Source organism: Sparus aurata, chromosome 3 (genome assembly GCF_900880675.1).
Source record: "Sparus aurata chromosome 3, fSpaAur1.1, whole genome shotgun sequence".
Classification (NCBI taxonomy): Eukaryota; Metazoa; Chordata; class Actinopteri; order Spariformes; family Sparidae; genus Sparus; species Sparus aurata.
Window position 1 is genome coordinate 586632 of NC_044189.1, and position 11720 is coordinate 598351.

Below are 11720 nucleotides of genomic sequence, written 5' to 3' on the forward strand. Positions count from 1 at the left end.
AGCTAGTGTTGAGGAAGAAAACATGCCAATGCCTCCATCGACTGAGTCCACTCAGCCCAGTCCTTTAGCCTAAATCACTCAGGAGATGGTTAGAGCGGCTGTTTGCTCCCCTGATGCAGGTTTACTGTTATGTTAGGTAACAAGGGAGGTGTGCATGTGATTCTGAAACAACAGTCTCATGAGAGGCAGCAGCAGACATGCAGGTTTGTGGAAGTGCAAAAAGAGCTCCATTCAGGACACCGTGCTTGGAACTGAGCTAATTTGGTTCTATCATGTTGTACAGGCAATATTTTGCTCTCATTGGCCCTCATTTATCAATCTTGCATGAAAACAGGTGCAGATCTGAGTGCAGAATTGGTCGTATGACAGGACACACGTGTGATTTATGAAACATTCGTATCTGACCAATTCCAGCGTACGATTGTCTTGATAAATGCGGCGGCTGAATTCGATTGTCATTAACATGTTACGCCCTTAAATATTCCTGGTTCGGAGGCCTCGCCCACTGAGGTCGAACATGGAGAGAAGAAACACTGGCAAGAAGAGAAACTTCCTGGCAGCGCCGGCACATCAAAGGCTCCGTTCACTAATGCAATGTTGTGCAAAACTGAACAGGCCAAAATAATATGGCACACTTTCTCTGGGGTATACAGCAGCGCTCCCCCTGCTGGTCAGAGACAGAGCCACCTGCCCTTCAGCAACCCGAAGCAGCTCCACTGTGACCCGTGTGAGTGTGTGCGCACTATTGTGTCTGCGTTCCTGCTCTGTCGCAGGTTTGCCAGTGGGGTTATTAGGTATTCCGTTAATTAGTTGTCATATTTTAGTTTACAAAAAAGTGGTATCAGTAAAAACGTGGGCTTTTAAAAATTTTTTTTTTTGTTTTATTCATTTTGAGAATCCGTTTTGATCTGATCTAAATATGTGACTGCTTACGCTTAATAAAAGCTGAGGTTTGTTATTTTCAGACTCAGCCAGATTTTGCTGCGCTGCACCGCAAATCCACAGACTCAGATTTGCGTACACGAGCTCAGACCTGACGTGAGATCTGATTGTAGCTTCCGCTCATGTCCAAATTGATAAATGCCGAAGTTTGCGTGGAAATGGTCGTAAGCCCGGTTTTCTGCCATACGTTCGTTTGATAAATGAGGGCCATTGTCTTTGTGATGCAGAATGGTGCAAAATTGTCACAGTTTGTCTCTGTTTGTAGTTTTTGCAACTTCTAAGTTTTTATATGACCTTCTTTATTCTGGGAAAAGATGGCCCACATCATTTTGCATTGACCCAGACAGTTTCTTGCGACTCCACTGAAAGTGAAACTAAACTTGGAGGAAAGAGTCGAGTGGACTGTGAAGTTTAGAGAGTTTAAAGATTTTAAATGTGATATTACCTGGTGATGAAACGTGACAGAAGAGAAGCAACAACAATAACTTTCTCATCTTGATTTGATGAAGACGAGTGAGTGAAGGACCGAGCTGGATCAGCTGTTCACTGTTGTTTATCCTGGCAGAGGGAGGAGAGAGAGTTTCTGTCCTGAGAGGAAAAATAGTCCAAACCACCTACAAGTGATCCAGTCCTCACCAACACCCCTCACATTAAGTAAAGTGTTAACAGTGTCATCAGCTTTTTCAGTGAACTCCCTCACTTCCTTTTTTCACATAACAATGGTGATTAAAAAAAAAAAACAGATCAAAACAGCTTCGAGTCAGAGATCGTGTCAGACTAAAGAGTTTTTTATTTCTAAGCCTGTCTTTGAGTTCAAGTGAGTGACACCTGATGGTAAGACTAATTTTACACATTAACCATAATGATAAAGATACAGAAAAACATCATACTGTCAATATTTAAGAGACTCCTCAATTTTGCACTAATCATGTTTAATAGAAGCTCGTGTCAAGTGAAGCTCCTCCACAGGTCACACCTGAGTTTTGTGGTTAAACTGTGTGATAGTAGAATCAGCTGAATTGAGACACTTTTTGGTGAATGATTCTAAAGACCATCTAATAATCTCTGCATGAAATGTAATGATATTTTATTCATCCCCATTGGTCACTTAAATATCCATTTAATGTAGAAATGTGACAAAGTAATTCCTCTATAGTTGGAGTAAGAATACCTTCAGGTGTGACCTATTATCAGCTCCTTTAAACAGCACTAAGGGCTGTAGCTGTGCGTAATGACTGTGCCTCATGATACAAGTTGTTAGAGAACATTGTCAATGCACAATTTAGGTGAAAGCAAGTTTTTTTTCCAGGGACTGTACTGATTCACCCCCCTCCCCACCACAATACATTCTGTACAGTCTCATTCAGTGAGTCTGAACTAGAGAGAGGTGGATGAAGCCTTATGGAGCTTTTGGGCTTCAAACTCTGCAGCATATTGACATCTGGTGGCTTGTAAAGATACAGCAGCCCTTCATGACTGGAGTCTCAGCACCACAACACTCTGTGATCTGAACAGATTGTGTGTTATCATCAAATCTGTTATACTGTTGCATTACATGTAGATAGTATTGTGCAATATGTTACAGTAAAATAATGAACAAATGTCCTGTGCCTGTGAAAAATTGCTGACATGAAATTTGAATGTGACTTATTGGTGTAGTTGAGGCTTTTGTCACTGTTGGCTCATCATGTGTTAGTTTATTTTGTTTATTTGTTAGGATCCCCATTAGCTGCGCTCTAGAACGCCGCTAGTCTTCCTGGGGTCCACATTTAAAACCAGTACATTTAAGCATAAATCTGCAATCTCAACATGAAAGACAAGACAAGTCAACAAAATCTTACATTAAATCTGTACATCTACATGTTCTAGCTCCGTCTTGAGTGACCAGCGCTCATTACAACAAACGTGTTTTTTGCACAAAGAAAGAAATATATTTGTGTATAACATTTGCCAAATTAACAAGCAGGCTCAAACATTAAAGAATGTGTTGTATACAGCTTTTCACAAAATGTATACAGTTTTCTCAACGCAACATGATTCAAAATTAGGCTTTTTTAAAGGGAGTCCGGCGACTCTCTGCTTTCTTCTGTCGCCAAGAAGTGACAGACTTTTACAGCGATGGTGATACTTTTTACAAAGAAATAAATGTCTTAATGTTTTCATGCCGAATTCACAAGAAGGCATCATGGATTTAAAATGTGCTGCAGCCGTTTCATAGAGTTTGTTAAGTTTCTCCTCATGATGCAACAACTCCTAAAATCACTGGATTTGTAAATGAGTCTGGCATGTTACTAGTGACTTCACACACTTATACACAAACACACACACACAGCAGCCTGTGTAAAGTAGATCACAACAACAGCTTTTTAATATGAATATGAAAAGTTATGACAGAGAGCGACATGGTATATATGATATGGACATGCACAATTCTGTTCAGTCAAAATTTATTGATGTTGAATGTGTTTTGAATTGGCAAAATCTGACACTGCACTTCCTTCAGTTCTCAGCAACAAACCTGCCAAGTGTGAAGTAGAGTAACATATTAACAATTATAAGATTACTGTCACTTAACTGAATATTTAAATATTGTATATAATGACTGTGACATACTTAATATCCAAGTGTTATTATCTTAATTAAGTGACAAACACATGTAACAGAACATTTATCAACATTCATGCTCATACGAGAGACACACTGGCTCCATGATGGACCAAACTCCATATTCTCCATCTATAGAGTGGTGCAGCAATAAACTGTTTTTTGACGCTAACCCTGAAGTTAGCATCACCCTGGTTCCCTTCACAAGAAGTCTATGGGATTTTTTAATTAGATCGTAGAAAGAAACACAGAAAACAAAGTTTATGATTCTTACATGTTTTGTTCATCAAGATAATCTTCACAGACGAAAACAACTTTTGTGACTTTTAAAGCCTACGTTACATCTCTGTTAGTAAAAATCGAATGTTTGGCTTTAAACAGACAACATCACAGTCACATGACTTAAACGTCACCACCGCTTGATGTCTTACTACAAAAATACTATACACGTTTTCTATAAACTGATCAATGTACAAGTTTTAAAGTTAGAGTTAGAATAGTTTGTAACTAAAGTTGGCCTGTAAAGTAGTGAGTTTTTATCAAACACTTAAAGGTATAGCATATAGTCCGGCTCCTCTGCACTTCATTTTCTCCAAATCCAGCTTTTCAAAAAAAGTAGCTGAAGAGGCCCGATGTAGCTGGTCTGATCACTTCATACTGGTCGAGTGAAACGGTTGGATTGTCATCTCTTTCTAGCTTAAATTGTTTGTTAACAACTCCTTAAAAACAAACTATTTGTAACAGAAAGAACACAGAACGGGTCAGTACTTCCATTTACTCTACGCAGACAACTGACAGGACACCAACAAATCAGGTGTTAGAAGTCCCAAAACCAAACTATCTTACATCTCGGTGCTGTATCGTAGGCAACTGGACTTGTTTCAGTACCACGTCTCACCAAAGAGGCTTCTACAGTTCTCACTAACTGGAGGGGAACTGCAGGCGTTTAAACTCTGTGATGGAGTGTCCTTACAGAGTCATTAATCAATTAAACAACCAGTCAGAGCCATAGAACATAGAACAGTCCCACCTTTTCAATCAGTCTTTTTACATGCTACTGCAAGATCTGTCTTATTTTGTCTTTAAGTTCTGTAATAGATGAAGTGTCACCAGAAGTGTCTTTGTCATTCAATTGTCTTGATTCAGTGGCTTAGAGGAATCTTCATCTGTGCTGTTGTCAGGAGCTGCTAAACAATAAATAAAGAAAACAAGGTTAATATGCACAATCATTTTAACATTTTCATCTAAAACATGAAGTGTGAGTCAGATCAGCTGAAATAGAACCAAAGTAAGTTTTACTTACAAGATGGAGGGCTGATGGCTGAAATCAGAACAAGACAAATAATTTCAGTCACAGTTGTAAATGCCAGATTATCTTTAGTCACTTTATTCCTCTCTTCTACTCATTCAGACTGAGTATCTGTTTATACTCAGTCTGTTTAGTGCTGACTGTATTTACTTTCTCTGATACTTGTTTTAATTTTGCAACCTGAATAACAGGAATCAACTTAAATACTGAAATCTTTCCTTTTTCTCTCTCACCTTTCTTCTTTTTGTAAACGATGAATCCAGCAGCACCGATGAGAATGAGAACAAGAACAACCACTGCAGCAGTGACGAGGACGGTCATGTTACTGGGCTTCACTGTTGAATACAATGATAGTTCATTATTACTGTTCCTGTTGTTGTTCCCATGCACTCCCCTTCAGCACCCTCTGATCTCACTCTTACCTTCGTTGGTTCTGATCCGATCTTTCTCCAGTCTGGTGATGATTTCCTCCTTCACACCATAGAGCTGAAACACACAGTCGTACCTCGTCCAGTCTTCAGGTGTGACTGATGAAAGGTTCAGGTCAACACTCATCTGGAAGGTTCCATCGTGGTTGGGGAGGATCTCTCCGTGGTCCACCTCCTCATGAAGCTCCTCTCCATCTTTCCTCCAGACGAGTGAGGCTCTGTGAGGGTAGAAACCTGTAGCGAGGCAGCTGACTGGAGAGGAGGGAGTCTTCTGGAGGAGAGACACTGAGGGAAGATCTGGAGAGGAAAGAGAGAGATATTCTGTTCTTATGATTCACAGTCAGGTCGTCAATCACAGTGTCAATGTTCAGTGGAACTATTTCTATTGTGAAACACTGAAACTGTAAAATCACTTTCCTTAAACTAACTGTGACATCACAGTCTGAACTTTGATGGTGAGTGATGTCACCCAAAGATGTCTGTGATTGGTCAGGACTAAAACAAATGTAACCACTACAAAAAAGCTGATGTCAGACAGGTTGGATTAATAATACAATGACAGTTCAGTCTGAGCAGCCTATATGAAGATCACTGTGTCTAATAAACTACATCAGGTCAGGTGATCCTACCTGTTCTCAGCAGAAAGCTCCCCGCATACTTCACATACTGCTTAAGTTGCTCAGGAAAAACCTGAGTCAAAAAAATCTTAAATACTTTTCCTAATTCTTTATCAGCATCCCATCTCTGTTTGGCGGGGTCAGCCTCACGTCTTAGAGCGATCCATGTCAATGTATTTAAATCCAATTCCAAGAGATATTCTCCATCATAACCAATCTGAGTGAAACCTTTGACCTCTTCAGTCTCATCATTCCACTCACAGCCGCTCACTCTCTGTAAAACATGGACACCTGAGACAGAGACAGAGACTGTAATTAACACTGATTCACAAGATGAAACATTCGGTGGAAAGATGATCTTAAAAACATTGTACATTGTGTGAAGACTGCTATTATTTTAGTCGTGTGATCATGAATCAGATTATAATCATTAGTTTGTGTTTAACAGCTTCAGCAACAAGTCTAACTAGCAGCTGATTAATGTTGACATGATGAATGACAGGTAGTGGCTGGACCACTGAAGACAAACTGATATGATGGTTTACTTTACATGAATCTCTATTTCAGGTTATGTGTAAAATGATGTTAGAGTTTGAACTGATTGGTATCTTGAGGCCCTGGGTCACTTTACAACTAAGATGCAGAACAGTAAAAAGTTAAACAGGCTATAACATGTTACATACTGTACCTCCACTTTGGTTGTAGACACGCATCAAACTGTTAGTCAAGGATTTGAAGAAGTTTGGCTGGATGTGGAAACACTGTTGTCTGTACCACTCCAACTGCTCAGGGTGATCTATAAAGAATTTCTTTGCCCAGTCCTGTTTTACATCCAGCCTTTTGTTGCTGTCAGAGTACCCCATCAGAAGTTCATCAACTTCTAGTGTTGCCACAAATTCTGGGATGTTTGGGATTCCAGTTGATGCAGTTGTGAAATGCTTCAGGGAGTGTAGCACTGCAGGACAAACAAAGGAGCTTATAAATAACACTGATTATAAATATGATGCAAAGTGTGTGTGTTTTTGCTGTGAAGGAGCAAAATGCAAAAGTTGTAAATGTACTGTTCAGAACAACAGCCTCCAGTCAGTATGAACACACACTCATCATCACCACACATACACATGGACACAGGAGAAAATGCAGACGCTCTCAATAATGAAAACTTTCTCTAACAGTTCAAGTTCATATGCAAATATGATCCAAGGATCCAAAATCATCTGGTGCAGCTTCCCAGAAACAGAAGTTTGATGAGCCCAGATGTTCATGATGAGCTGCTGGAGTCAGCAGCCTGTTTGCTGTTGTTCAGGATCAAAGCTGAAGTCCTTGAACCAGGCAGCTATTATGTCCTGATGGGACTCGGATATGAGGATTAGTCAAAGCGTGAACTCGAGCTGTTAGAGTGAAATATGTTCACACAGGGAAAATAAAAGAACAGACGATCGGGTTCATGGAAACAAGTATGTCAGAGCAGATATCTACGGTGGCCGGGAGGTGCAAACCAAAATTACAAAATGTGAAACACTTTTACGAAGCTTGAGACAAATTTACATTTTGGAAAACATTTTTACATATCATAAAACAAAATTACATTACCGAAACAAATTTACATTTCAGAAAACAAATTAACATGATACAAAACACTTTTACAAACGCCGAGACAAATTTACAAGTGGTGAAACACTTTCACAAGTCCCAAAACAAATTTACAAATAACATCAACCGGAAAGGGAATGTACCAACTCCGGGGTTGAACCGGAAGTGATAACCCGGCAGCGGCCAATTCGAGTTGTTGTTGTTGATGGAGTTCATGGTGAGTTCAAGATGGACAGCCATCGAGTGAGGTTTTGCCCGTTTTGTGGACAACATATGAGCCGTTTAACGCGGTTTTGTTCTTCGTGTGGTCGGTCTTTAGAGTTTTTAAGGGGCATGGACCAGATCGACGGACCAGATATGCTGCAGCAGTGCATAAAATATTTTAATGAGGGACACTCGTACGTTGTAATCGTGGACATGATGTAATGTTTACACGGTGTTCACATCAGGAGTAGAGGAGTAATCCTTTCTGCGATATAACCTGGCTCCATTCAGTTTGCTTTTCAGAGACCTCAAGCTGATGTGAACACTGTGTAAACATGACATCATGTCCACGATTACAGCGTACGAGTGTCCCTCATTAAAATATTTTATGCACTGCTGCAGCATATCTGGTCCATCGATCTAACCCGCAAGCAGCACTGAAGTGCTCAAATTACGTTAAAGCACACCCTCGAGGGTAATATTGCGATTATACAACTAATACAAACACAAATAAAATGTATAATCAAAATATATCCATGTTGATGGACAATTTGCTTGTCAATTTTAAAGGTTTTTGCGAGTGTGTGTCGCGTTTCCATGGAAACACATGGGGTCTGACTAATAACTGAAACAAAATCAGTCACGTCAGTTTACTCATATGTTTAATGGAACGTAGTTTACCACTCCATCAAATAATCCAACCCTTAGTAACGACCTAGCAACAGAAAGGATTTTTTAGTCCCAGAAGAGTGAAGTCTGAGCTGACGTTCATGTTTTATCGCGATCTCAGAATTTCCCGAACTAAATCAATACTGCACAGATAAACAGAATAGGCTTATTTTTATCGCCCAAGTTATAACAAAGATGTTGATTTTAGTTTCTTTTATATTTTTTATAAAACGTTTTCACTGCGGCCACAATAGTGTCTCTCACACTGAAGGGAAAATAAATAATAGCCGGGGCATTTATTTGTTTCAATCACTTAACAGACAAGGCGTTTATTTGGGACCAGGCGGCAATTTGGGACAGGCGTTTAATTCCTTCCTCTCAAAAATCCGGGATGAAAATGTCACAAACTTTGCCAGCTTCTCGATGAATTCTCTGGCATCCTGCTGGGCAATAGTTGTTTTCTGCAAGTGAAGTTGTTGTGGCAGAGGAAACGATTCAGCCGACCAGCACTCACAGATAATTCATCATCTGTGCTGTCACTCACGGTGGCGTACATTTGTTTCTCCATCGTCCTGATCATTTTGCGGGACACTCTCTCGTGGCGTGCCCGTTTGCTGATAACTAATTCCCGCATGTTTATCTCAGACAGCTCCGTTTTTTTTATCGCCAATCTCTCACTCTTTTGGGGTCGACAGAGAAATGTCTAGCGGCTGCTTCTCCCGATTACTCCCAGTTACTATGTTGCCATGGAGATGGATACACTATTGCCATGGACTTGGCGGAGTAATATTTTGAGTAATGAGTCAGGCGTGCTGTCATGCTGATTTGAGCACGGTCAAAATGTCTTGTTGACCAATCAGATTGCTTGGTCGGAACTACTTGTTGTATAATTCCGGTTCAACTCCGGAGTTGGTACATTCCCTTTCCGGTTGATGTTATTTGTAAAATTGTTTTGGAACTTGTAGAAGTGTTTCACCACTTGTAAATTTGTCTCGGCGTTTGTAAAAGTGTTTTGTATCATGTTAATTTGTTTTCTGAAATGTAAATTTGTTTTCTGAAATGTAAATATGTTTCGGTAATGTAATTTTGTTTTATGATATGTAAAAATGTTTTCCAAAATGTAAATTTCTCTCAAGCTTCGTAAAAGTGTTTCACATTTTGTAATTTTGGTTTGCACCTCCCGGCCACTGTAGATATCACAGATAACTGAACCACTGCAACTTGATCCATCTCTGTGTGTTGGCTTTAGTTTAGATGGCGTTTCCGTTGTGTCAGGAAACAATGGAGGTGTGCATGTGATTCTGAAACGATCTTTTCTCCAAGCTGTGAACGTCCACTGTAACTCTCACAGACTGAATTTGGTGTCTCTCAGCAGGTTAGCACATTCTTTGATACAGTGAACAATATGCACAGTTTCATGAGAGGCAGCAGCAGACATGCAGGTTTGTGGAAGTGCAAAAAGAGATCCATCCAGGACACCGTGCTTGGAAGTTGAGCAATTGGTGGACACATGCTACAGACTTGCCATGACGTACGCATTTTAAGAACGCTCGTACGCATTGCTGCTCTCCAGGTATGCATTTTGTATCATCTCACAGTTCCCCGGTTTCAGTTTCCATGCAAGTTCAATCTATGAAGTCGATTCTGCCACTGAGCCACAACAATCTGTGTGTAAGTGGAGTGAAAAGCTTTTGGCCAATCAGAGTGCTGCATTGTAACACTCTTGAAAAATCAGGATGGGCCTGATTATTTTTAAAGTGATATGAGACGTATGTAAACTACTTATGACAGGCTATAATAAAATCTGACGGGCCACTGTAAATTAGCCTATGGTAGTAGCCTATCACCCAACTGCCCTCCAAAAAGTAAAAGAGAGAAATAAAGAAGAAAAAGTAGGCTGTAAACAATAATTCATCACCTAGGCAACGCTGCGCATAACGTATCCACCAAAAATGAAGCGCACATACCAGAGTGGTGCTGAAAAACGAAAAACAGCAGAAAATAAAAGGAAAGCTGTGAGTAGTCTACCAAAAGTGATCTCTTTCTTTTGCCCTGCACCTGTAATGGCAGTGCCGGCAGAGGCTGTCGCCCCCGGGCCCTCCCGTGATGCCAGCCAAACAACCGGAACCAAGGAAAGCACGAACCAAGGTGAAAGTAATGACCTTTCTACTGACCCATCTGATAATGATGATGACCAAATAGGATCCTTTGAAGAACATGAAGATGATAGTCACACAACTGGAACAGATGAGAGAGATGCCACCACCAGCACTACAGCCAGGGAGAAAGTCCCACTGTCATTCACAGAGACAGACCCCGCATGCTGGCCAGAGCATATTACCAGTGACCAGCGGATTGATTTTGTTCAGAGAGGTCCCGTTCAGATAGAGGACTTAAACTTCCCACAGAGCCAAACACACCATTGTTTCACCAAGGACAGATATTTCATGAGGATGAAAAAAAAAAGGGGAAAAATATGCAGGTCATGGTTAGTATATTCAAAATCATCAGACGCAGTTTTCTGTTTCTGTTGTACCATATTTGGCAAGCGAAATCACAGTCTGACTGGCAGGGGTTTCAAAATGTGGGAACGTCTCACTTTCACACTCTATTATCGTGAGAAATCAAATGTCCACCGTTCCAATATGGACAGCTGGCGCGAATTGGAGATGCGCGTAAAAACGCACAGTGCCATAGACCAAACATATCAAGAAATGCAAATGCTGGAAAGAAAACACTGGAACGACATCATGAAAACAGTAATTGCAATTGTCTGTCACCTTGCACAGAAAAATCTTGCATTCCGTGGCCACAATTTAAATCTGCACGAGCCAAACAATGGGAATTTTCTGGGTATTGTGGAGCTACTCGCAGAGTTTGATCCAGTAATGAGCAAGCATGTCAGGCGAGCAGAGAAAAAAGAAATCGCTGACCATTATCTGGGGAAAACCATACAAAATGAATTAATCACAGCCAAAGTAAAACAATCAAATTACTTCTCCGTGATAATGGACTGCACCCCTGACGCTGCACACACAGAGCAACTCTCTGTGACACTACGCTCTGTCCAATGCGACATTGGTGACGAGGCAACTGTTGCAGTGCATTTTGTAGGTTTCTTGCCAGTGGTGGGACACATCTGGCGCAGGGTCGACTGGTGTGTTCTTGGGACATATGGAGAAGTTAGGCCTGGATAGGGAAAAATGCAGAGGACAGGCATACGACAACGGGAGCAACATGCAGGGGAAAAACAGCGGAAAGCAGAAAAGGCTGCTGATATAAACAAAAAAGCAATGTTCATGCCATGCGCCAGCCACAGTTTAAACCTTGTCATTGTAGATGCTGCAAAATCAA

At 40.7% G+C, this 11720-nt stretch overlaps 1 protein-coding gene across 1 annotated transcript; it reads right to left on the minus strand.

Moving 5' to 3' along the window:
* Window positions 1-3283: 3283 nt before the first annotated feature.
* Window positions 3284-11307, minus strand: LOC115579043 (major histocompatibility complex class I-related gene protein-like). Its single transcript, XM_030412499.1, has 7 exons — window positions 11147-11307; window positions 6589-6855; window positions 5913-6191; window positions 5278-5580; window positions 5089-5190; window positions 4850-4867; window positions 3284-4733 (listed from the first exon to the last, which is right to left on the minus strand). Exons 1-7 carry the CDS (start codon window positions 11166-11168, stop codon window positions 4675-4677), a joined length of 1050 nt encoding a protein of 349 aa, XP_030268359.1. The 5' UTR covers window positions 11169-11307; the 3' UTR covers window positions 3284-4674.
* Window positions 11308-11720: the final 413 nt, after the last annotated feature.

Excerpts from the sequence above, each read along its gene's own strand:
- LOC115579043 (XM_030412499.1), bottom strand. The coding sequence starts at position 11,168 with ATGCAAGATTTTTCTGTGCAAG. Across the intron at positions 5,581-5,912 it reads GAGCTTTCTGCTGAGAACAG|ATCTTCCCTCAGTGTCTCTC; the intron begins GTAGGATCACCT and ends TTTCCTCTCCAG. Across the intron at positions 5,191-5,277 it reads TCGGATCAGAACCAACGAAG|TGAAGCCCAGTAACATGACC; the intron begins GTAAGAGTGAGA and ends TGTATTCAACAG.